General features: G+C 41.7%; 3 protein-coding genes across 7 annotated transcripts; 2 read left to right on the top strand and 1 right to left on the bottom strand.

The window, feature by feature from the left end:
• Positions 1-42: 42 nt before the first annotated feature.
• Positions 43-4,038, bottom strand: dnajc28 (DnaJ (Hsp40) homolog, subfamily C, member 28). Its single transcript, XM_041942605.1, has 2 exons — positions 3,986-4,038; positions 43-2,319 (listed from the first exon to the last, which is right to left on the bottom strand). The coding sequence occupies exon 2, from the start codon at positions 2,296-2,298 to the stop codon at positions 1,138-1,140; it is 1,161 nt and encodes a 386-aa protein (XP_041798539.1). The 5' UTR covers positions 2,299-2,319; positions 3,986-4,038; the 3' UTR covers positions 43-1,137.
• LOC121610474 (potassium voltage-gated channel subfamily E member 1) lies at positions 236-1,404 on the top strand. Its single transcript, XM_041942606.1, has one exon. It carries the CDS (start codon positions 268-270, stop codon positions 688-690), a length of 423 nt encoding a protein of 140 aa, XP_041798540.1. The 5' UTR covers positions 236-267; the 3' UTR covers positions 691-1,404.
• Positions 4,039-4,652: 614 nt separating the features above from the next.
• Positions 4,653-25,029, top strand: LOC121610402. Of its 5 annotated transcripts, XM_041942485.1 has the most exons (20): positions 4,653-4,823; positions 4,954-4,999; positions 6,157-6,204; positions 6,621-6,668; positions 7,164-7,432; positions 7,864-7,906; positions 8,181-8,224; positions 8,724-9,006; positions 9,291-9,334; positions 10,781-11,069; positions 17,534-17,577; positions 17,864-18,149; positions 18,334-18,377; positions 18,690-18,927; positions 19,141-19,184; positions 19,685-19,970; positions 20,485-20,513; positions 23,018-23,061; positions 23,593-23,845; positions 24,987-25,029. In XM_041942485.1, exons 3-19 carry the CDS (start codon positions 6,195-6,197, stop codon positions 23,603-23,605), a joined length of 2,058 nt encoding a protein of 685 aa, XP_041798419.1. In that variant the 5' UTR covers positions 4,653-4,823; positions 4,954-4,999; positions 6,157-6,194; the 3' UTR covers positions 23,606-23,845; positions 24,987-25,029. The 5 variants fall into 5 exon arrangements, with proteins under 5 accessions (XP_041798419.1, XP_041798418.1, XP_041798416.1 ...); XM_041942484.1 differs by lacking the exon at positions 4,954-4,999 and having other exon boundaries at positions 6,160-6,204; XM_041942482.1 differs by lacking the exon at positions 4,954-4,999 and having other exon boundaries at positions 6,160-6,204; positions 6,621-6,680.
• Positions 25,030-25,998: the final 969 nt, after the last annotated feature.

The following is a 25,998-nucleotide window of genomic DNA, read 5'->3' as shown; positions in this document are numbered from 1 at the left end:
TATGGCTCTACTTAGCTTAACTTAGTTCTAACGTCTTTATATGCAGCTATTATATCAAGGGAAAAACTTCAACTACAAAATCATGCTTTTATTATTTGTCTGTTGCCACTTAGAGTAGTAAGCAGGTTAGGAGGAAAAATTTAGACATTAAACACACTACACACAATAGCTAAACACAGTATATTTTTTTCTGATGTTTAATCTTTTTCTTACAGTATCCTCTTCCTCCTCAGTTGCAGTTTGCTGAGCATCCAGCAGGGGTCAGCCATGTCACACATCAACGCCACGGAGCTGCAGTCGCTCCTGCTCTCATTCCTGCAGCACTGCCTCAACAGCACAAATATACTGTCTCCACCGATATCTCACAACTACACTTCCCAGGAGGCTGTGCATCACCTGGCTGGAGCCAGGGCCCAGGCTCAATCTCAGGGCATGATGTACATCCTTCTGGTGGTCGGCATGTTCAGCTTCTTCACATTTGGCATCATGCTCAGCTACATTCGCTCCAAGAAGCTGGAAGGCTCTCATGATCCGTACCACCAGTACATCGCCCACGACTGGACCAAGGTGATGACTCCGTCCAGGGCTGTTGCTCAGGCTCTGCACAGGGAGGCTGCAGGAAACGGGGCCAGCAGCAAGGAGCCCACCGTCATCTGCAACCCTGCAACACTGGAGCAGCTGCCAGACTAGAATGAGGCAATCGGCTATTTAAACATTTCCCCAGATTGAAAAGTGTAAACCTCTTTCACACAAGATTTTGAATTACCTTAACTTTTAATGTCACATAGCAACCAAAAGTTACAGTGTCTGATTAGTAATTTCACAGAAACAACTTGTGTGATAAAATTGCCTCATGTTGTAATCTTTGTTACCAACACATGCAGTTCCTCACACTTGACGGTCATGCAACCATGACGGCTCGATACTTCCATTAACAGTTGAAGACAATCCTGCATATCTGGACAATAACAGTAGTAACACAGAGCAAAATTTGTAAAGTGGCACCATTGTCTCTGACTTTGATTCAGTGTATAGAAATAAGTGGGTGAACAAGTCTGTCTGATTTCCCCATGGACTGATGATTGGTTTAAGTGAAAAATTCATCTCAGATATCTTTCTGTTCACTTCGATTCAGTTTTAGTGTTTAGTTTGGAGCAAATTCTTCATCCAAGACATCAGGCCTGGTTTGGTATTTTTAGGCTTTGTTACGGCATTAGCTCGTCTTTTCTCTTCCTTCCGCCTCTCTCTTTCCTTCTCTCGCTCTTTCTGCTGGTCCAGTCTGTGCTGGTGAGCTCCTTTCACTGCGCGCTCAATCTCTCGTGACAAACTGAAGTGAACCATTTGCATGCTGAGCATCGGTACGATGAGGTTGTAAGTGTCCACTATTTTGTTAAGTTTGACCAAGTCCTCCTCTACAGATTTACACAGCTGCTCCCATTGGCTGTGCTCTTTAGTGGTCATGGGGTCACCGAGTCTAGCCCGGCCCTCCAATAACCTATTTCTGATCTGAGCAGTGTTCTCTCGGATATCACGTTGGGTGACAACCCAGGGTGGCTGATAACCATTGTCTATGAGGATGCGGTTGAGGTTGTGGGTCATAGGATCAGCATATGGATTGTGCTCAAACTTATTGAGGGGCTTTCCAGCTCCACTCAGGTTCCGGAAGTCTCCTCGGGCCATGGACTCCTGGATCAGGTCCTCCACAAGCCGTTCCACAGCCTGAGTAATCTTGATCTTTCGACTGCGGTGGCGCATATCCCTTTCCACCAGTGCCCCATCTGCAGCGGCTGCCCTCTCATGCTCCCTCTGCCTGTAGTTCAAAACCTGTTCGGTTGCCCGGTCGACACGAATCTGCCGGTACTGACGCTCACGCTGGCTGGGTGTGCCTGAACCCACACCCTCGTAGCTGAGGTAGTGTCTGTGTGGAAGTGCTGTACCTCTGGACTCCTCATCTTGCATTTCCTTCCCTTGATCAGGTTGCTTGGTCTTGCTCTGATGTGCAAGCACAGCTCGGTAGGCCTCCTCAACCCGAGAAAACAGCACTGCATCTGCAGTCGGAGCCCCAGAGTCTGGGTGGTACAGCTTGGCTAGGCGTAAGTAAGCCTCTTTCACCTGCACAGGACTGCTGTGTCCCTCGTCAGGCAGTTGCAGAAGCCTGTAGCTCTCTTGCAGGCTGCGGCTGATCTGGGGACCGGAGCTGAGTGCTCTGAGCAACAGGGACTGCCGGGACAAGACAAGCATGAAATGGCCATGACTGAAGTCACTGCGGGACACCAGGAGGTGGACAATACTACTCATTTCTGCCACATTACTGTAGATCTGAAAAGCAAAAGTTATTAGAAAAGACCACCAGTCAAATAAATTATCTTAAGAAAGGCAGTACATTCTGTCAGGTAAAAAATATTCTACAGAAATAACAAAGCTGTATCAGAAAAGACCAACAGCAGTAGAAATAATATCAGATAAAAACTTAATGGTCTTGGCAGAGTAGCAAGTAAAAAATATCTGCCATTTAACATTTAGGGCCTGTTTCATGTCAGCCTGTTTCATTCCCTTGCACTTTGTCTTTGCTGGACTGGAGAATTTTTCACTCCTTTGGATGGTACAGAATCTAAGTTAGTTTGGTTTGCTTGTGGATTCATATTTTTACTTCTTAATTTTTGCTTTGGTTTGGTGTTACTTGTAACTGATTTGCACTGTGTTACTGTTTTGATGATTGACGTCATCTGTCTGCAAACTAAATTGAGGGCAATAAATCAAGATTGACTGACTGAAAAAGTAAAAAGCATTTTTCACTTGACATATTTAGCACATTAATATTTACCATATTTTGAAATCACATATCCCACTTATCCATAGCGTTTGTTGACATGGCTTTATTTCACTAACAGACACCTTTGCTGTCTGTAAATATACTGTAATTTCAGGATAAACCAAAACTTTCCTTCAAATATGTTTTCTTGGATTCTGACCTTATCAGACCCTGTTATATATAAAAGGATTGAAGCAGTAACTCTTTCCTTTGCCACAAACTGGGCAAATATGAATTTCATTTATTTACTGAGAGTCATTTATAGAAAAAGACATATATGTAATACCACATAGTGATGTTAATTTGGGGTCAGTTAGAGCCCAGAATTGTGTGCAAAACTTCAACAACAGAAATACAAATAGAAAACTCACATTTTTGGGGAGTTGGGAGGTGTAGTCAACACCAGCCACGTATATAGAGCATATGAAATGCATGGTATTTATCCATCTTAAACAACAACGCAGCTGAGGTCTCTGAGACCATAAACGGAAGTATTAACACATAATCGATCATGTATGAACCTGACAAAACAATGTTAAGTATGTTTTTGTTAAAGAGGGGTGGGATCTCCAAGAGTCGACACAAACATTAGTGTTAATGGACAGACCCGCTGACAGACCTTATCTGACACAGTAAGTTATGCTAGTTAGCTGACAGAGTGAGCAACCTCATTTTTAGTTTGATTCCACTGTAAGTTACCTAACTGAGCAAACCTTTATATAGCAATTAGCCTCTGGGGGCTTTACAATCTGTCCAGAAAAACAAACTGAATGAGTTTTATCAAGACTTTTTCATACAGTTGGATGGCAGTGTCCAAGGGTCCACAACAGAGCTAAAGCTAACCTAGATAATAACATGCTGTCACAAATCCCAGTACATGCCTGTTTTTACGTGTATTTTCGCTTGCCAGTTTGCACGTCGTTTAGCAGGAGCCAACAATCCGCATCAATAACTGTTGTATGACATAAAAATAATAGGCCAAATTTGTAGGCTGATTCACTGTTGGCTAAGTTAGGTAACGCTACGATTGAAGGGGCTATCAAAAATTATCTAATTTCCAGAACGAGACATTTAACGCTAATGAACATTGAAAACTGTTGCACATTAATGAACACATGGGAACGTTACATGATCTACAACTTAAGAGTCCACAGAAACAGATAATCAGATCACCTCTCTGTGTTGCGACTGATGTTGTTACGCACTGGTCCACCGTCTTCTTTGCGTTGTATGGTGGATTGTAATACCAACTTTTAGGTGCATATCGCCACCTATCTTACCGGAGTATGTAGATCAGGATCAAATTTACATAGGTCTACACTTCTAAACTAGAGTATGTTTGTTTGAAGGAAAACTATATTACATCAAGCCCATATTATATCAAGCAACAACAAACTATGCAATCTTCTTTTTGTTCTTGTTCTTGTTTTAGAACTTGCTCTTATTGTTGTTGTAGCTGTTGTTGTTGTTGTTGTTGTTGTTCTTCTTCTTCTTCTTTGCATCTGTTCATCTGACCAGAAGTAAAAAACATCATCAAGCAGTAGTGCAGAATTGTTAGTTAAATGTATTAAACGAGTGTAAAGTTGCATTTTGATTTGATATTGGAGTCCAGTCTGTTATAAGGTAAAATGCTGTTTTTTTGTTTTTAAATAATCATATTTGACCAGAATAAATATTATGGATGTTTATTTTGACTTAATACCCTGTTAAAAAAATTCTAAATCAGACAATTTTTCATGTAAAGCCAAATATAAAATATATGTCCAGAGTAAGTCTGTCACGGTGTTTGACAATGGGCAGTTAATTGGGCGTTGGTTTGACGGGTGAAGAGAGTGGGCGGTAAACTTACCATGACTTAAGGTGAGGGGACTAAAGGAAGCTAGTATCTTTGGCTGAACGAGCCAAAGGTAGAAATGTGGCTGGATTTTAAACTTACTCTGATTGCACATCTTCTTATACATTAAAACACTTAGCGACGAGAGAGAGAAGGAGAGAGAGAGAGACAGAGACGGTGAGTCTAAGTCCACCATGAACACACACACGTTACAACCGGAACGCAGAGCACCGCTTCACGGCGACTCATTTTAATACAGCCACAAATTATTACCCGAAATAACTGATCATGAGTGGACAATTTTCAGCTCTAACAACCGAAGATACAAGTACCTTTTTCAAAAAAAAAACACGGTAAGGTTAATAAGCCATAACATTGAACTTTACTTTCACTTTCATAGCTCAACTTCCATTTCATAAGGCCATACTAATGATACAGTATGGTTAGCTAACAGTTTGCTAAAGAGGTAGCTAGCTAGCTGTCAGCTGACGGTTTTTTCAAAGTGCTTTGAAATGACAATTAACGTTAAACCAGAAAGTGAGCAGGAAACATCTCTGCAAACCCCTCACTTTCCGGACATACCTGTTCCAACTTCTCCCCTCTGGTAGGCGCTACAGATCACTGATGGACAGTTAGCACTCATACAGTGCCGCCGACCCTCTGACACCAAAACATCCACTGACTGGCCATTATAATCCATTAATGCACAGATTGTAATATGTGCATTTATCATTCACTGTCACTATCAACATAAATACCTGCACATTGTCAATTTCATTGTATTTCTCGCATATTGCCACGAGTCTGCATATAGCGTTCATCGTTTACTTCATGTTTTGTGCTATTTAACGAATTGTTCAGTGTTTTGCTTGTTTGTTTATTTTTTATGTTTTGTCTTTTTTTCTTTCCCCTGTGCAAATACATTGAGAGCAGTTGTACTTGTATGTGCACTTATTCAAGGAAGATTTTATATTATTTCTTTCCTGGACCATTAATTTAAAATTCATTGGTAACTACATTAATAATAAATCATCATTTAAGTCATTTATTGCAGAAAAGCCAGACACTCATATTTTAGACAAAACAAGAAATATGCATCTTTAATTACTGCGTCGCCCTGTCTGAATAAAGTAACTGTGTCTTTAGTTAAGGCTGAATTGCAGCTTATTCTACCACACACTGCTTTCTACCTTTATGGGAGTTCAAAGGTGTGTGCCATGTACTTCTCCTGTGACTTATTTTTGCGACAGAACAAGTGGGGAATTGAAAATGCTTATAAATGACCATTATAAGCTTTGTCTAATTGACCCATTGCTTTGTGGAAATTCTTAACTGATCTTTGAACATTTGTTAGAACTGAGCTTGACAGTGTGTGGAGTACATCTGTTTTAATATTTCATTTTTTCCTTGCTGTCTTTGTGCTCTGATTGTTAAATAAAGACAACATCAACAAAAAGTATAAGAACAATTCACTGTTATGAAGTCTAACTTTTTCCTACATTTTTCACAGCAGGTTGATCCTCTGTAGCAGCAACCGATGTGAATACAATGGCAGAAGGTAGGTGCACAGATATACACAGTCAGCTCACTAAATGCCTGTTACTCAGATTCAGGTCATTTACAACAAGCCAAACATAAATACAGAATCTGACTCTTCCAAGTTCAGTTAACTAACTAACTAACTATCAACTAAATAGTTTCTTATAGCATGTATATTAGTAGTAGACATATATTGGCTTTTTATCAGTCATTATAAAGCACTTATGAATGCTTTATTGTGGGGGGTTAAGGTTATTAATGGTTAAAGTTAAGTTAATAAGATCATAATTTATGTACAACCACTTTCTTCATTGCTATCAATAACCAGTTATTAGGAGGTTGTGTGAATGCAAAAACATTAAAATAGTATAAACACTAGAAAGACCTAAGCAAGACCAATCTAAGCAGTTTTAATTTTCCCTAAATTTGTTTCAGCTGCAGAATCTTCAGCTGGAGCATCTGGTGTACATACCATGGCAGAGGGTAGGTGCACAGGTAGTATCCCTTGTAAATGCCTTCTACTCTGTCAGTTGAACTGCAGAAATTGCTTTTACAAAATGAGCTGTCTGTGTTTTTAATATATGATGACTTTCATTCATGTACACTTTGATGATAAAAAGTACAAGTTATATATTGTAGCAACTTCTAATGAAACCTGTGTATTAAGTGTCATGCTATTTTCAAATCCAATCAATCACTGCAAGTCATCTTTATGACAACACTCCGGTGACGGCTGTAGTCAGGCGCCTAATTTTTTTCGAGTTGTCAGTCCATCCAGATGTACAACCAATTCTCATGAGCATGACATATCCCAAGAACGCCTTGAGTGAATTTCCTCAAATTTGGCACATAAAGATTCACTTTGACTCAAGGATGAACTGATTGAATTTTGGTGGCCTAAGGTCAAAGATCAAAGTCAATGTGACCTCAGCTGGCGACTTCACTGAGGCGGTAATGCTAGGTTTAATCTTTCCTCAGACAAGCACTTTGTGGATCAACATCAGTTTGAGCTGATCAGGAGGGTGCACAATGTTGGAGCCATTTTGGATGAGCTCGTCCACAAAAATGTCATCCAGCAGGAGAGTTATGATGAAATCAGGGCTCTGCCTACCTCTCAAGAGAAGATGAGGGCACTCTTCAGGGGCCCTCTGGAGTCCAGTGGAGTTCAAGAAAAAGACATCTTCTACAAAATCCTGAACATAAATGAGCCAGATCTAATGGCTGATCTCAAGAGAATGAAATTGGAAGTAAGCAAATTCTCAGTTACATAAAGTGCTCTAATGGAAGTGTGGATAGGATTGTGTGCCTCACATATAATCACTGTTTTAGAGACTTTTCAGAGTTTCACTTGTAATTATTTTTGAGTAAAAGTAATTTCTGGTTAATGTAACTATTGATTTTTTCCAAATCTCAGTCCTTGTGTTGCTACACCTAACTGCAGCTTTCAGGCAGGGTGGAGGCAGACTGATGAACTGGGGTTGACTCTCTGGCACAGCACTAAATTTGGTCAAGTCTGATTTTAAAATGAAATAAAGATGAATAAATAAGAAGAGCCACATGTCAACAACTCTGGAATTAGTGAAATGCAGAGAGATCAGTTTTTAATCATTGTCATAGATTACAGAATACATCCTATCCTGCATAACACTGAAAATGATTGGCTGTTTTAATTTTCCAGGTAGCAACACTGACAGCCGAGGGCCTTAGCCTGGGAACTGAAGGTAAGGCAAAGCAGGAAAAAACAAAACTGTGACACACTCACACGTAGCTCCTGTGTCACCTCAGCTGGTGTAAAAATACACAGCTGGGGTGACATTTTTTGATCACATGTTTAAATTTTGTGCATATTGCAATGACAAACACATTGAAAGCCATTCAGCACTGACAGAAAATCTTTAAGTAGCTCTACATGTTGTTATTATTGTGTCACTTTGGGATGAAATCCTGATGTTACATCAAGCACTGGTCGGTCTTTTTTATTTCTTTTCCCCTCAGAGAAACACTCCGCTGATGAAGAGCAGCCTTCACTGATCCAGAGAGTATGTCACATCACTCTTCACACAGTGCAGCTTTTATTCAGCAGATGAAGATTGAGAATCATCTTCATCTTGAAAATTATTATTGATGATGCAAATCGGTTTTCTTCCTTTCAGATAGTTTTCTCACAGAATTGGGCTGATCAAGCTACATAATGTACACATGAGGTCAAGCATGAAAGTTATTTACCTGTAATGTCAAGAATTTGTGTTTGTCAGAAAAACAATCGGGGCAGTTTTTGTTGCACCGTCTTTAAAAGAGTTAAACTTCTTCTTATGAGAGTAAAATACTTGTTGAAGAGGTCAGAGATGAATCATCTTGATGTTACTAAATTAATGTATACATGTACAAATAGTTAGTTAAAAGCAGGCATTTGTACTCAATTGGACAAATCAGTTTTATCATTACCTTGTGTGATATGATGTGAACAGAAAAATGTGCACTCATCCTTGCTGAGAAATTGCACTTTTGTCTCGTGAACATTTCCTTTGAATTTACTAGGTGGAAACGATGGCGTCTGTTATAGAGCTGCTTTTGGAAACGCTGGCTGATTTGAGTTACGAGGAGCTCGAGATGGTCAGGCACAGTCTGAGTCAATTTTGCCTCCTCAGACATCACTCAGACATCCCATGGAGGCTGCTGACACCAACAGACATGAAGAACGTAGTGTTTTTAATGGTACAGATCCACGGGCAAATATCTTTGGTGAAAACCGTGGAGGTTTTAAAGATGAAGAGGACTGATCTGGTGCAGAGGCTGTCACATAGCAGCTCAGGAGCCAAAAGTAAAGTTGAAATGACAAAAACTGGTTCTTAACATGTGTTTCATAAGGTTATAATCTATGTCTCCTCTTTACTTTATAAATAATATGATCTGTAATGTAGAGCAATGAAGACATATCATCTGGTATACAAAATGTATTTTATAACGAATGAAGTATTAAAAAATATATGGGGGTAAAATATCAGTGATAAACTATACAACATGCAAATGTTTGAGCTTTATTGCAGTATTGCCTGATGTCAAGGACTCATTGATATTTCTTTTATTTTCTTTCTTTATCCTCAGAAAAACACTTTGTGGATGAACGCCTGCCTGCACTGATCCACAAAGTGAGTAACGTCATACCTGTCTGACCATGCAGAGCACAGCTTTTAATCATGCAGATGAAGGTTTGAGATCACATCGACATTAATGCTGACAGATGTGATGAAATGAATCACCTTGATGTTACTAAAATCATTAAATTAGATGTTTGGATGTTGAGATAAAGTTGAGTTGTACTGTTATTATGATCAATTCATTGTATTTTAAACAGTTTTTCAAAGAAACAAAATGCAAAACGTGAAATTGAGAAAACAGGCTGTGAAACTGGTTTGTAGGAAGATTTACCACTACAGGGCTCCAGTCAGAGAGCACAGTCATCAGTGGGATTTAAGCTCTTTACTTGCAGAATGAAACTAGTACGAGTCGTACAAACATTACAGTGGTGCACAATTCTCCAGTTTCTGTACTAAAGCACAAAGAAACAAAGATCTTTTTTTTCCAACATGATGGAAAAAATTATCCCGCAAATCATTATAGTGAGAAACTTTCTCAAAGTATGACTCTGTATCAAAATAAATGACCAAGAGAAATGAATGACTTGATCATTATTTACATTATTATGACTTGGTTATGGTTATAGTCATGGTTATTTAACCCCTTAACCCCGATTGTCACGAATTTGCATCATACCCCTTTAATCCACATTGCAGCCGAATCGCGCATGCATTCCTCTGATGCCGGTTTGTGCATATTCAACACACTGGTCAAAGTGAAAACTACATCCATTGTGTTGTTGTTACAATGTAATGGTTGTAAGCCAATTTTGTGGCTGTTTTGATGAAATAAATGAATTTTAAAATGGCTTTTATGATGCACATTTATGAATTAAAAAAAAATTATTGCATTTAAGCATTAACAACTGTTCCTGCTAATTTGCATCATACCTAAATTTATATCTATTGTATGTGCTACAGAAAAATTCAACTCCTCTTAATTTAGGATCAATTTGAAAGCAAAAACACAAAGAATTCATTTTTAAATATAATTCTGAATAAATTCAGGCGTCAAGGGGTTAAATAAATAAAGTCTTACACTGAACATCGACCAGGACCCAAGAAATACAGAGACAGAATGGAGTTTATTGTGCCACATTAATCTTATATCAGTAATATCAAAATTGATACGGGTTACTTCTGCACCAGTAACGACTGCAGAAACAGCAGACAAGACAAGCAGAAAGAGAGGGAAGTGAAAACAAGCCCATCATTTTGAAATAACATTCAAAACAAAGGTCACTGAACATAAATGTTTCTGAATGTGAAGAATTTACAACATGAAATGAAATATTTAGCTTCTTTCATGGGGCAGTCTCCCCCCAGGTGATCTTGTAGAATCACATCTTAAAACATGCAAATGTATAAAATCATGTGATTGATTCGATGGAAAAAGGTAAATCTTTTGTTTTGCCAGTGTTGAAATACCATATTTTTCTCTGAACGTATATTTTCCAGGTGGCGACAATGACGGCTGTTACAGAGTTGCTTTTTGAAACACTCAAGAATTTGAGTTACGAGGAGCAAAAGACCTTCAGGTGGTTTCTGCAGTTCACATTCTTCCAGAGGAGCTTTCTTTGCTTCTCATGGGGACGACCGTGGCGTGCAGGTGATGCACGAGAACTGGCAGAACTGATGGTGGAGATATGTGGTCAACGTTCTTTGGAGGTGACCGTGGAGGTTTTCTTGGAAATGAAGAGGCCTGATCTGGTGCAGAGGCTGCCAGAAACCAGCTCAGCGCCCAAAGGTAACATAAAGAAAACAGCTGAAATGTGAAAGGCTTTTTAATTCTCAGGACTCAGTACTATACTGGCAGTGGTGGAAAGAGGACTCAGATCATATTCTGAAGTTGTCAGGCCGGGACTCAGATCAGGACTCAGACGCAGAGATTTACTCACACAGTTTATTGTTCAACCCAAGAACCACTTTGCTGAGTGTTAAACAAACAGGCTATGAAATTAGTCGAGGCAAAATGCTATCACAATGAAATATCTATACAATAAGAAAATAAGAAACAGAAAATGCTCAACAAAGAGGAAAACACTAACTCGCTAAGGCTATGAAAAATAAGAAACAAAAGATGCTCCAGAAGGAGGAAAACACAAAGGGCTATGAAAACGGAAATGAGTTACAAAGGCTAGATAAGAAAAACTCCATAGTTCCATAGCCCCTATGAAAACAAATAAAACAAGGACCATTACGTCGCCCGGATTGGCGTTACCGGGGCCCCACCCTGGAGCCAGGCCTGGGGTTGGGGCTCGCAGGCGAGTGCCTGGTGGCCGGGCCTTTGCTCACGGGGCCCGGCCGGGAAAAGCCCGAAGGAGCGACGTGGGCCCGCCCTCCAGTAGGCCCATCACCCGCAGGAGGGATCAGAAGGGGCCGATGCGGTGGGAATTGGGTAGCAGTCGTGGGCGGGGGCCCCGGCGGCCCAATCCCTGGACTCAGAATCTGGCAATGGGGACATGGAATGTCACCTCGCTGGGGGGGAAGGAGCCCGAGCTAGTGCGGGAGGTTGAGCGGTACCGGCTAGAGATAGTCGGGCTCACCTCCACGCACAGCCTGGGTTCTGGAACCCAACTCCTTGAGAGAGGCTGGACTCTCTTCTACTCTGGAGTTGCCCGCGGTGAGAGGCGGCGGGCCGGTGTGGGCTTGCTTATAGCTCCCCACCTTAGCCGCCATGTGTTGGAGTTTTCCCCGGTGAACGAGAGGGTTGCTGCCCTACTACTTCGGGTTGGGGACAGGTGTCTCACTGTTGTTTCGGCCTACGGGCCGAACAACAGTGTAGAGTACCCACCCTTCTTGGAGTCTGTGGGAGGGGTGCTGGAAAGTGCTCCGACTGGGGACTCTGTCGTTCTACTGGGGGACTTCAACGCTCACGTGGGCAGCGACAGTGTAACCTGGAGGGGAGTGATTGGGAGGAACGGCCTCCCCGATCTGAACCCGAGCGGTGTTCTGTTATTGGACTTGTGTGCTAGTCACAGTTTGTCCATAACGAACACCATGTGCAAGCATAAGAGTGTCCATCAGTGCACATGGCACCAGGACACTCTAGGCCGAAGGTCAATGATCGACTTTGTGGTCGTGTCATCTGACCTTCGGCCGTATGTCTTGGACACTCGGGTGAAGAGAGGGGCTGAGCTGTCAACTGATCACCACCTGGTGTTGAGCTGGATCCGCTGGCAGAGGAGAAAGCTGGACAGACTTGGCAGGCCCAAACGGGTAGTGAGGGTCTGTTGGGAACGTCTGGCGGAACCCTCTGTCAGAGGAGTTTTCAACTCGCACCTCCGGGAGAGCTTTGACCAAATCCCGAGGGAGGTTGGAGACATTGAGTCCGAATGGACCATGTTCTCCACCTCCATTGTTGACGCAGCTGTTCGGAGCTGTGGCCGTAAGGTCTCTGGTGCCTGCCGTGGCGGTAATCCTCGAACCCGGTGGTGGACACCAGAAGTAAGGGATGCCGTCAAGCTGAAGAAGGAGTCCTATCGAGCCTGGTTGGTTTGTGGGACTCCTGAGGCAGCTGACAGGTACCGGCAGGCCAAGCGTGCTGCGGCACGGGCAGTTGTTGAAGCAAAAACTCGGGTATGGGAAAAGTTCGGGGAGGCCATGGAGGAGGATTATCGGTCGGCCACAAAGATATTCTGGCAAACCGTCCGGCACCTCAGAAGGGGGAAGCAGTACCCTGCCAACACTGTTTACAGTGGAGGTGGGGAGCTGTTGACCTCGACTGGGGATATTGTCGGGCGGTGGAAAGAGTACTTTGAGGATCTCCTCAATCCCATTGCCACGCCTTCCGTAGAGGAAGCAGGGGCTGGGGACCCAGAGGCTGGCTCATCCATCACTCAGGCTGAGGTCACCGAGGTAGTTCGGAAGCTCCTCGGTGGCAAGGCCCCGGGGGTGGATGAGATCCGCCCTGAGTACCTCAAGTCTCTGGATGTTGTCGGGCTGTCTTGGTTGACACGCCTTTGCAACATCGCGTGGCAGTTGGGGACAGTGCCCCTGGACTGGCAGACCGGGGTGGTGGTCCCTCTATTCAAAAAGGGGGACCGGAGGGTGTGCTCCAACTACAGGGGGATCACACTCCTCAGCCTCCCTGGTAAAGTCTATTCCAGGGTACTGGAGAGGAGAATTCGGCCGATAGTCGAACCTCGGATCCAGGAGGAACAATGCGGTTTTCGTCCTGGCCGTGGAACACTGGACCAGCTCTACACCCTCCGCAGGGTGCTCGAGGGTTCATGGGAGTTTGCCCAACCAGTCCACATGTGTTTTGTGGACTTGGAGAAGGCATTCGACCGTGTCCCTCGTGGCATTCTGTGGGAGGTGCTTCGGGAGTATGGAGTCCGGGGCCCTTTGCTATGGGCCGTCCGGTCTCTGTATGACCGGAGCAGGAGCTTGGTTCGCATTGCCGGCAGTAAGTCAGACTTGTTCCCAGTGCATGTTGGACTCCGGCAGGGCTGCCCTTTGTCACCGGTTCTGTTCATTATTTTTATGGACAGAATTTCTAGGCGCAGCCAAGGGCCGGAGGGAATCTGGTTTGGGGACCACAGGATCTCATCTCTGCTTTTTGCGGATGATGTTGTCCTGCTGGCTTCTTCGAACCAGGACCTCCAGCATGTGTTGGGGCAGTTTGCAGCCGAGTGTGAAGCGGCTGGGATGAGAATCAGCACCTCCAAGTCCGAGGCCATGGTTCTCGACCGGAAAAGGGTGGCTTGTCCCCTCTGGGTTGGAAGAGAGCTCCTGCCTCAAGTGGAGGAGTTCAAGTATCTTGGGGTCTTGTTCACGAGTGAGGGAAGGATGGAGCGTGAGATTGACAGGCGGATCGGTGCGGCGGCAGCAGTAATGCGGTCGTTGTACCGGTCCGTCATGGTGAAGAAGGAGCTGAGCCGAAAGGCAAAGCTCTCGATTTACCGGTCAATCTACGTTCCTACCCTCACCTATGGTCATGAACTTTGGGTCATGACCGAAAGAACGAGATCTCGGATACAAGCGGCTGAAATGAGTTTCCTCCGCAGGGTGGCGGGGCGCTCCCTTAGAGATAGGGTGAGGAGCTCTGTCACTTGGGAGGAGCTCAGAGTAGAGCCGCTGCTCCTCCACGTCGAGAGGAGCCAGCTGAGGTGGCTCGGGCATCTTCAACGGATGCCTCCTGGACGCCTTCCTGGGAGGGTGTTCCGGGCATGCCCCACCGGGAAGAGGCCCCGGGGAAGACCCAGGACACGCTGGAGGGACTATGTCACTCGGCTGGCCTGGGAACGCCTCGGGGTCCCCCCGGAAGAGCTGGAGGAAGTGTCTGGGGAGAGGGAAGTCTGGGCCTCCCTGCTTAGACTGCTGCCCCCGCGACCCGGCCCCGGATAAGCGGAAGAGAATGGATGGATGGATGGATGGATAAGAAAAACTGCAAACTCAAAATACACTCCTAAAAAACGGAGGAACTAGAATCTAAATTACAAAATTAATCCAACAGAAAATCACTCAATAAAGAGGAAAACAATTCGGCTATGAAAAGAAACCAGAAACTAGATTATCAAAATTACAAACAAAAAACACTCACAAAGAGGAAACAAGAGCTTACGAACAATGCTGTGGCTGTGGCAAGGACAGGGGAGAAGACAGGCTTGGGTGAATCGCCAACGGACAAAGACACAAGTATCATAAGTTGGAAATACTCAAGTAAAGTACAAGTACCTCAAAACTGTACTTAAATACAGGTGGTGGAAAGTAGCTACATACAGTAAATGTACTAGCACTGTAGCCAGGTGAAGTACACGTAAAGGCTACACACAGTGTATGTGTTATTAGGGACACGGGGCACGCTCCGAGTCACTTATTACAGTTTTTCGCGTCGTAAGACGCGAAAAACTGCGATAAATTTCCCATAAGAAATGAATGGGACAGGCGAAAAAATAAAGCTTGAAATTTGAGTTTTTTAAACGTCTGTAGCTCAGGCATACATTCACCGAGAGACTTCATTTAAACTTTAAAATGTAGACCCAAGTCTGGTCTATTGGTGTGTTCATCCACATTTTGATTGGTAGTATAGTTTTTGATCAGTCACTGTTCAATGACAGTGATCGTTTTGAGGGAAATTTTGAGATTATAATGGGTGTGTATTGCGCGGAATGTTCGTGCTAGAGTGGGGGACAGAGTGGCACAGAGTCTAAAAATGATCCGAAAATCTCCTCTTTTTCTCCTCGCTATTACACTCTACACGCATAATTTTGGGATCATTTTGTAGACAAACTTGTCCTCTTTCATGTAATGTCTTCGAAAAAGCTGAGAGACTTACTGAATTTAAATAGTGAGACTTTTTGTGCAGCCAGCTCCCTCCTGCTCTCCCATTAAGTCCCATGTTAAAATTCAGAGCTGTTTTGTGAGCAAAGCAGAAATGCCTCCTGTCTTTAGATCGCCATAAAACGAAGAGTCTTTTTAAGTCGACCATTTTGTCATTTTTCTAAAGAATATCTGGACATAAAACACACGTACATCTGGCCCAGACTTGTCCGCATCTCACAGTGTAATCGGTTTTTTGATAGCAGCTACGGTTTTGTCACAATCGCAAGTTGTTCGGAAGAAACCGACAGCGAAAAAGCCGCTTTTCAGTTAGCGTAGCGTAGCCCCGAGTCACTTATTACTATCCCGCGCGTTTCTTCTTCTTCTTCTTCTTCTTCTTCTTATTAGGGACACGGGGCAACGTCCCGAGTCACTGGCTCCTACAGCTATGTTATTATTAGGGACACGGGGCACGCTCCGAGGCACTGGCAGTGTAATCGGTTTTTTGATAGCAGCTACGGTTTTGACACAATCGCAAGTTGTTCGGAAGAAACCGACAGCGAAAAAGCTGCTTTTCAGTTAACAGGTGTAACTGTCATTAACTGTCATTTACACACACACCGGTCAATAACCCACGCACACACATCTGCAGGACAACAAGCCTGAGAATGATTATCTTAACGAGCTCAGTCAAAACAAGGGCATTGTTTGAAAACAATCTCCGTCCAACAAACAGTTAAACTCAGCTTCACCAAGCGCTTTGCCAAAAAGGTTGAGACAGTAGTCACACAAACGCACACACAAGCAGGGCTAACCAACAGCTAAAAAGTGATTAAAAACAAGCACGTCAAAACTGAACAGGAACAGGTAAAAAGTGGGAGAGGTAGAGAGGTAATTATCAGCAGGTGGGGCAGAAGTTACACACGCACACAAACACACACACACACACACACACACACACACACACACACATTCAGACACACATATACCAGACACATCTCCATGTAGGAGCTGGTTGGGCTGCTTGTGTAGTTCAAGCAGACACACACACACAAACAGACGAAGACACACACATACGCAGTCACACACAATGACAGATACATAAACACACACACACACAGACAAATGCATAATGAAAACCCCATCCCCCCGCCCCCTTGTTAACGCCGTTAGCTCTGTTAGCTCTGTTAGCACCGTTAGCTCTGTTAGCGCTAGCGCCGTTAGCTCTATTAGCGCGGTTAGCTGTTAGCTCCGTTAGTGTTAGCTCTGTTAGCTCCGTTAGCATTAGCTCCATTCATGTTTATTGATTCAGTTCATTAATTCATGTTAACAGAGACATGAAGCAGAGGAGAGAAGCAGACACAGACAGCTGAGGTGATCAACAGAGACAGACAAGGAGAAAGCCACAGAAACACAGCTGAGAGCAATTCATTAATCAGGGACTGACTACCTCTGATATCTGCCGTTTTCTCAAATTGCAGCCTTTTTCAATTGTCCGCTGCTTCGCCATAGTTTCTCCTAGAGACTTCATTCAAACTTTAAAACGTAGATAATTTTGTCGGCTCGAACACACCCCGTGTCCCTCTCAAAATTTCCCAGGGGGAATTTTCTAGTTCCAATTACAAGTGTCATTAAATGTGTTGCAGCTGCAGGATCGTCAGCTGAAGCATCTGGTGTGAATACCACAGAGGAAGGTGGGGGACCTATGAAAAAATGAAGACACTTAAAACAGCAAAATAACAAATTTTATGAATTGAATGAAGAATAAACTTTCCTCAAAGTCATGTGGTCTTTTAAAGTTTCCATTCAGTGTTTGAAGCTTTAACACAGAGTGTAACAGAAATGAATGTTGAATATTAGAGTTCTTATAGTCTGACAGTGTCTAATTATAAAGCCTGACGATAAATCAATCATTCAGAGGTCTATTTATGTTTTCTTTCTCCTCAGAAAAACACTCTGTGGATGAACATTGGCCTGCACTGACCCAGAAAGTGAGTAATAAGTCATGAATGAGGATGATAATGAGGATGAAAGAGGAAAAACCTTTATGTTACTAAAGAAATGTATTCACAGACAAGTGGTTTGTAAAACACAAGTATAAGTGATTAATAGGATGAATATTTTCAATGTTATCATGACCTCATGTGATATGGCTGATGTACTCTTACCACATAAGCATTTCTAAGACATATATGAATGAGATGTGAACTGAAAAATCATCATCTTTGCTGAGACATTGCACTCTTGTCTCATGAACATTTCCTTTAAATTCACCAGGTGGAGGCGATGGTGTCTGTTATAGAGCTGCTTTTGGAAACACTGAAAGATTTGAGTGACAGGATGTCCGAATTCAGGGGAGTCCTCTGGAATCAAGCTGACTTCCACAGACATCTCTCTAAAATCCAACTGATTCCGCCGCACATGAGAGACTTGCAGGACATGGTGTTTCTAGTGGTGCTGACCTTTGGCCAACAGTCTGTGGAGATGATCAAGGGGATTTTGGAGCAGATGAGGAGGACTGATCTGGTGCACAAGTTGTCAGACCGCAGCTTAAAACTCAAAAGTAAGACAATAAAGACAACAAGTTAAAATCATAAAAATCTTCTAAGTTTATAATCTATGTCTTCTTCCCTTTGTAGTGTAAATAGTAAAATGCATAATGCAGAGAGAAGACACAACATTGCCTGATAACAGTGTTTGTTGTCGGTTGTTAGCTCATGACTGACTTTTACCACTCTTTTCCTCAGAGAGGCACTCTGCAGATGAACAGCGCTCTGCACTGATCCAGAGAGTGAGTCATGTCACATCTGTCTGAATTCGTGCAACACAGCATTTATTTAACAGACGCAAGTTACAACATATCATTATCTTGAAGATTTTAAATTATTTACTTTATTCATTTTTCCAATTGCAGCCACTGTGACTCATCTCAGTGTTTGTGAAAAGTTGCGATTGACTACATACATTTAATTAACAGTATCTACCCAATGTGACCTAGCAGAAACACAAACATCAACACTAACATTGATGAAGTGCAAAGAGACACATTTGTCATTTTCTCAGTGGATTAAGCATTTGTCCCATGAATTTATGATTATTTCAGGTAGCAACAATAGCAGTTGTTAAACAGCTGCTGGTGGAAACCCTGAATGATTTGCATTATTCGGAGTACAGAGTGTTCCGGAAGGACCTCCCAGACATCTTGAGCCCCGCAGACACAGCAGATCTGATGGTGCAGACATACGGCCAACGGTCTGTGGAGCTCACCAGGGAGGTTTTTGTGGTCATGAACAGGCCTGATCTTGTTCAGAGGCTGTCAGAGTCCAGCTCAGGATCCAAAAGTAAGACAAAGAAGACAAGAACCTGTCACACTGCATATTCACATGTATCATAACCATCGATTAAATACATTTTATAATTCATAATAAATAGTCAATCTGCTATGAGTGCAAACTTCCTTTTAAATTAACTGAGTCTTATTAACATAAATTATACCCTCTGTGTGTCATTAGATCAGAATCCTTTTAGTCCATTTAAATTTCTTTTCTCCTCAGACAAACACTCTGTGGATGAACATCGACCTGCACTGTTCGAGAGAGTGAGTCCGACTTTACACATTTCAGCTTTCAGTCAATATATATGGTGGGGTGAAAACCTTCCTCATTTTGAACAATATAAATGATATTAGCAGCCAAACCAAATGTTATAAATTGGATGCTTTTTCAAGTGTTCAGGTTTAGCTCTCTTGTAATAATGTTAACCACCTCTGAATTGATGTTGGAAAGTTAAATATCAAGTCGAATGAAAAGAAAGAATGTATCGTTAGATTAGATGGTACCAATTGGTTTACCAACGTTAAAGGCCATAAGGACAAAGAAAACCATCTTATGCTTTGAAATCGCTGAAAAAATGGACACACATACAGGACAATACTTTGTGTTCGTAAAGAAAACAATATATGTATAATCAGAAAAAGTGTAAATGTCATAGCATCCATACATTCAAAACGCTGACACTGATAAGAGCAAAGGAATAAATCATTAACTATCCTAGTTGAGAAATTACACATTTGCTTAAAGTATCCTTTGAATTTTTCAGGTAGCAGCAATGGCAGCTGTGAAAAAGATGCTTTTGAAAACAGTCAGTGGTTTGAGTCAAAAGGACTTCGAGAATTTCAGCTGGCTGCTGCAGTTCACCTGCTTCCAGAAGAGCCTCCCACAAGTCTCATGGAGGCAGGTGAACTGGACAAAAAGGACTCACATAGTGGACGCAATGGTACAGACTTGTGGCCAGCAGTCTGTGGAGGTGACCATGGAGGTTTTCAAGGATATGAACAGGACTGATCTGGTGCAGAGGTTGTCACAGACCAGTTCACAATTCAAAGGTAAGACAAAGTTAATAAAAACTGCCACTTCATACAAAAATACATGTTTCATCAATGTCAAATAAATAGAATTTATAATTCATAGTAAAAACATCGGCATAGGTTCAACCTTTTCTTCGTCACCAATGAGAATATGAAAGGGGGGCAGTGCAAGAACACCACACTCATGACTTTCACTGCAGAAATCATTGAGTTGAATCCACCCTCTTTCATCATGTGAGGTCACAGCTGAGTAGATTTTAGTGTCATTTTGCATCAGTGAATTCTTTGTATTTCATTTTCTTTCAAAGCACCTGAGCCTTATTTAGAGGGAGCAAAATATTAGGTACAGTTTACAGTTCATCATGGCCAAATACTTTGACCTCACAGTTAATTTAATTAAATTAGTTCAATTAATGTTTTAATTGTATTGAACAAAATATTGGTCAAAAGGGATTTGCAAATCATTGCATTTTAATGTTTGACACATTTTTAACATTTCAATCTTCTTTAATTCTATTTTCTCTCTCCTCAGAGGAACATCAGCCTCAACCACTCCAGAAAGTGAGTAATGATCTATCAGATACACTTGTTTTCATTTAAAAGTTACAGATTTAACGTTATTCTTATCTTGACAGAAATCTTCTTATCTTGGAGAAAGTTTGTGAACCACAAATATTACATTCACTGTAGCAGTGAGGAGAAGATTTTAACAGGTGGCTCATTGGTCTGTGTATCTTGGTCATTTGATTTTCATTTTAAAATAGAAAAGTTTACATTGAAATACAAGGCATCTTTCTTTGTCATAGTGAAATTTAAAGAAATGAAAATTGATCTCATTCTGTGACCGGATGTGGTAATTCACAACACAAGTCTGTGGGAGTGTCGCAACTCTCTTTTGTTACGCTGCTGGTCTTGTCGGACGGAAAAAAAAGCAATTCTTCTTCGCTGTTTATTTTCTTCCCTGCATTTCCAGTGATTTTTTTTTCCCAATTGACCCTTCCCTAAGCCCGTCCTCCAAACAGCAACTGTCCAATCATAGCCCAGTAATTTTCAATAGGCACTGGTAGGCCTGTCATGCTTTGCATTTCTCTACATGTTGCACTTCGTATGAGGCTCGACGAAGAGCGATACTTCCAAGTCTCCAAAGAGTTCGGAGTGTGACATCTTTTTTGTAACCATTAAAGCTAAAACACAAGCAAACGTGAAGAATGAATTCAACTTCTTTTTCTGCTCTAACTTAAGATGTATGTTAGCATATCTGGTTGACATGTAGCTTTAGCCTCAGTCTTCTAGCATTACATCGTGCTATCAGCCATCAGGTACATATTGAAGACCCTTTTACAGGGTTCTTGTTTTAAAATGTGTCACACAGAAACGTCAGCTTGAGACGGATTTCTAAGCTGACCCGCAGAGTTTAAATGTTAGCACTAGCTCACATTAGCTAGCTACACTGCAAGGGAGTCATTATTGTTTACTTCTGTGAGAAATCAAAGCCCTAGTGTTTCCAAAATTACGTGATGAATTATGATGGTGTTAAGTTTTTCTTAGTTCAGACAAAGTAGACAGGACAATGTAAAAATCAGCAGTTTTTAATGAGAGTTCAGGAAGCAAACATACGAGTGTTCCAACAGAAGAACGGAGTTCAATTGTCCAGATCCGAGTCCCAGGGAGAGCAGACAGACAAGGTCCAAACAAAATCCACAGGAGGAGGTTTGGGTGATCTGAGATGTCTACAAACGAACAAGGTCCAGACTAGGAGGAGCGACAGAGTTTTCCACACAAGGTCTCTTAGAGAGAGCAGACAGGGCACAGACGCGAGCAGGTGACTGGAATCACCTGAGCAGAAACACAGGAGTTGATCAGTTAACTGAGCACAAGCAGAAACAAGACAGGACTGGAGACCTAAGCACATGTCTTTGTCATTAACACACTGGTAGGCACACGATTCAACGAATACTGGTTGATATACTGCTATTCATAGTGTCTTGATTAAATGATAGAGCACACCTGTGCTCAATCAGCAAGGAGGCTGGCACGACCTGCCGGCCATACCCTGGGGTGATGTCAATCCACTAGACAGAGGGGGGAGAGACAGACAAGAGACAAAAGGACGGAAAAACACAGGAGCGCAAAAGGAAAAAGGGGAGAGGAGACTGCAGATCTCATCAGATGGTAAATCTGCCACCGTAAAATCCAAACGTGCATGGTGAGAATGGAAAGCGTGACAGGCGTAGCAACAGTTATTAAGGAGGGCGGGGCTTAGCGAAGAGAACGATACACAGATTCTCATTCCTGCTTTCAGTAGCAGTGTCAGAGAAAGAGAAAGTCAGTAAAGCACAATTACTAATGACCAGTTCATAGAAATACATGAAATGAATCATACTGTGTTGTGATGATGCTACAGAAATCGACACACGCAGAAGTAATTTGTTTTTATAGTCATCTTAAAATCAGATTTCACTAAATGTATGATTGTGCCTAATGTGTTTAATACTAGTTATTACAATACTGTCATGACTGAAATGCATACATCAATGCAAAGAAATTGTTTCATCACTACAGAGGAGATATTACATAAATGTCCTCTAATGACTTTGAATCCACCAGGAAGTAAACATGATATCACTTCAGGAGAGGCTTTTAGAAACACTGGAAAATGTAAGTTCTGAGGAGCTCCAGGAACTCAAGTCTGATCTGCAGGACACAATGAATACAGGCCTCTGCTATGGGTCCGAAATTAAATATTTATGAGCCTTCCGTCCGATCCATTGATTATCCACAGCCTAACTGTGACCTGCACATCACTGCCATGAACACATTTCAGGCTCAGAAATGTTCCTTGCTTTAAGCCCTGTGAATGATGTGAGTTTCATGAGTTCAGTATTTGTGACAGGGCTTTTGTATTTGATTGCTTTAGATGGTGAAGGGGTTTATGAGGTGTCATTTTGCAGTGGAAGGGTTTTATTTGTTTTAAAGGTAACAGAGTGTTATTAGAGTTGATTGGACTCTGTATGTGTAAGTAGATTAAGATTCTCTGAGTCAGTTTTTATTTCTTTTCTCCTCAGACAAACACTCTGTGGACAAACATCGACCTGCACTGTCCGAGAAAGTGAGTCTGACTTTACATAACACAGCTTTCATTTGTTACAGGATGAAAATTATTCTCATCTTCTATCAAAAATGATACAAAATAATGACATCATTTTCATCAGATGGGACTCATCAAGCTGAAGCTGGGTCTTTGAACTGAAATGAAATGAAATTGAAATGTTTTGCACTGATAATGTTATGATAAAATCAGACACTTTTTATTTAACTTCTACAGTAAACAGATGGAAGCTTTTAAACCAGAAACATCACATCATCGCTTCCTGCAGTAGAAGCGATGAGAACATAAGTCACAATTACTGATGACCAGAAATAAATGAAATGAATTGTACTGTGTTGTGATGATGTTACAGAAATGGACACACCTAGCTGTACTTTGTTTTTATAGTAATCTTAAAATCAGATTTTATGAAATGTATGATTGTGTTCAATACTAGTTGTTAATACTCTCATGACTGAATGTTGACACTGATGCAAAGAAATGAAAGTTTCATATTATATAAATGTCCTCTGATGACTTTTATTCCATCAGGGAAAAACTATGACATCACTGAAGCAGAAGATTTTGGAAGCTCTGAAAGATTTAAGTTCGAGGGAATTTGAGGAATTCAGGCATGTCCTGCAGTATGGTAAAATGATGAGAGACCTCCCAAGATACCGAAGACACGAAATAGAGATGGCAGACAGAAGTGAAATAGTGGACTTGATGGTAGGGCGCTACGGTGAAGAGTCTGAGGCGGTGTTCAGGAAAGTTTTAAAGGGGATAAAGAGAAGAGGTACTGCAGGTAAGACACAGAAGGCAAAAACTGTCACGTTACACAATCATATGTGTCTTAAATCATTACAGATTTCATTTAAAAAAGTAAATCTGCTTTGAGTGCAAACTTGGTCATCACCAATATAAAGTATAAAAAATGGGGAGCAGGGATCAATAAATCATTATTGAAATAATTTACAACTCACACAGTCTCAACAAATGAAAACATGACCTAAAGTTCTGCAGCACTGTGCTGATATTCCAACATGGGGCTGGAGCTATTTTATGAAGATAATTATATAAGTGTCAGCTCAATAATGTGCATACTTCACTCCAAACTATTTCACTGTATGAACCTGGACTGTGTGTGTGACCTTTTGGATGTGACCACAGACATTAATTAACATTAGATTGTACGTCTGTCTGTGGAGATCCTCATTCATCCAGGTCATGGTACTGCTGAGGTTTTTCCGAAGCCAGGTGAGTTTTAATGATCCACATGATGGTCGGGTGGAAAAAGCTCTCCTCTTCTCACCAGGACCCACCCATTGTTAGTCTATTGACCCATTAACACCCTGGCCCATGTGACCTGAACGACTCCATGACTCTGCAAGAGGATAAATACCTGAGACTTCCCACCAGTCAGTCAGAAGTGAAGAAGCCTTTTGGATGAGAAGCAAAATGTCTTCTAGAACTATAAACAAGTCCAGTTGCCCTTTGGAAAAACCTTAGAAATTAGATTGTGACTGATCGTGTTGGTGTGTGTGGTTTACGTAGATTTAGATGTAGATTTAGATTTAAATAGCCTAATCTATGAAGTTACACTGCTATGGGTCAGAAATTAAATATTTATGAGCCTTCCGTCCGATCCATTGATTATCCACACCCTAACTGTGACCCGCACATCACTGCCATGAACACATTTCAGGCTCAGAAATGTTCCTTGCTTTAAGCCCTGTGAATGATGTTAGTTTCATGAGTTCAGTATTTGTTACAGGGCTTTTGTATTTGATTGCTTTAGATGGTGAAGGGGTTTATGAGGTGTCATTTTGCAGTGAAAGGGTTTTATTTGTTTTAAAGGAAACAGAGTGTTATTAGAGTTGATTGGACTCTGTAGGTGTCAGTAGATTAAGATTCTCTGAGTCAGTTTTTATTTCTTTTCTCCTCAGACAAACACTCTGTGGACAAACATCGACCTGCACTGTCCAAGAAAGTGAGTCTGACTTTACACAACACAGCTTTCATTTAATTGTTACAGGATGAAAATTATTCTCATCTTGTCTTCTATCAAAAATGATACAAAATAATGGCATAATTTTCATCAGATGGGACTCATCAAGCTGAAGCTGGGTCTTTGAACTGAAATGTTTTGCACTGATAATGTTATGATAAAATCAGACACTTTTTATTTAACTTCTACAGTAAACAGATGGAAGCTTTTAAACCAGAAACATCACATCATCGCTTCCTGCAGTAGAAGCGATGAGAACATAAATCACAATTACTGATGACCAGAAATAAATGAGATGAATTGTACTGTGTTGTGATGATGTTACAGAAATGGACACACCTAGCTGTACTTTGTCTTTATAGTAATCTTAAAATCAGATTTTATGAAATGTATGATTGTGTTTAATGTGCTAAATACTAGTTGTTAATAATCTCATGACTGAGTGCTGACACTGATGCAAAGAAATGAAAGTTTCATATTATATAAATGTCCTCTGATGACTTTTATTCCAACAGGGAAAAACTATGACATCACTGAAGCAGAAGATTTTGGATGCTCTGAAAGATTTAAGTTCTGGGGAACTTGAGAAATTCAGGCATGTCCTGCAGTATGGTAAAATGAAGGAAGGCCTCCCAAGAATCCCAAGACACAAAATAGAGATGGCCGACAGAAGTAAAATAGTGGAAGTGATGGTGGAGATCTACGGTGAAGAGTCTGAGGAGGTGATCAGGAACGTTTTAACGACGATAAACAGGAGCGATCTTGTGCAGAGGCTGTCAGTCATCAGCTCAGGATCTACAGGTAAGCTGTGAGAGAAAAAAGAACAAGCAGTACTGTTCTTATACACGCAAAGTGTGATGTGTATTACTTTACTATAAAATTAGACAGAGGACATGCATGCCTAATTGGGCAGAAGAGGTTAAAATCTGAACAAGACACCTCTTCTCTGC

This window comes from Chelmon rostratus, chromosome 8, assembly GCF_017976325.1.
Source record: "Chelmon rostratus isolate fCheRos1 chromosome 8, fCheRos1.pri, whole genome shotgun sequence".
Lineage (NCBI taxonomy): Eukaryota > Metazoa > Chordata > Actinopteri > Chaetodontiformes > Chaetodontidae > Chelmon > Chelmon rostratus.
Note: the sequence above shows the minus strand (reverse complement) of the source record. Positions and strands in the feature narration are given on the sequence as shown.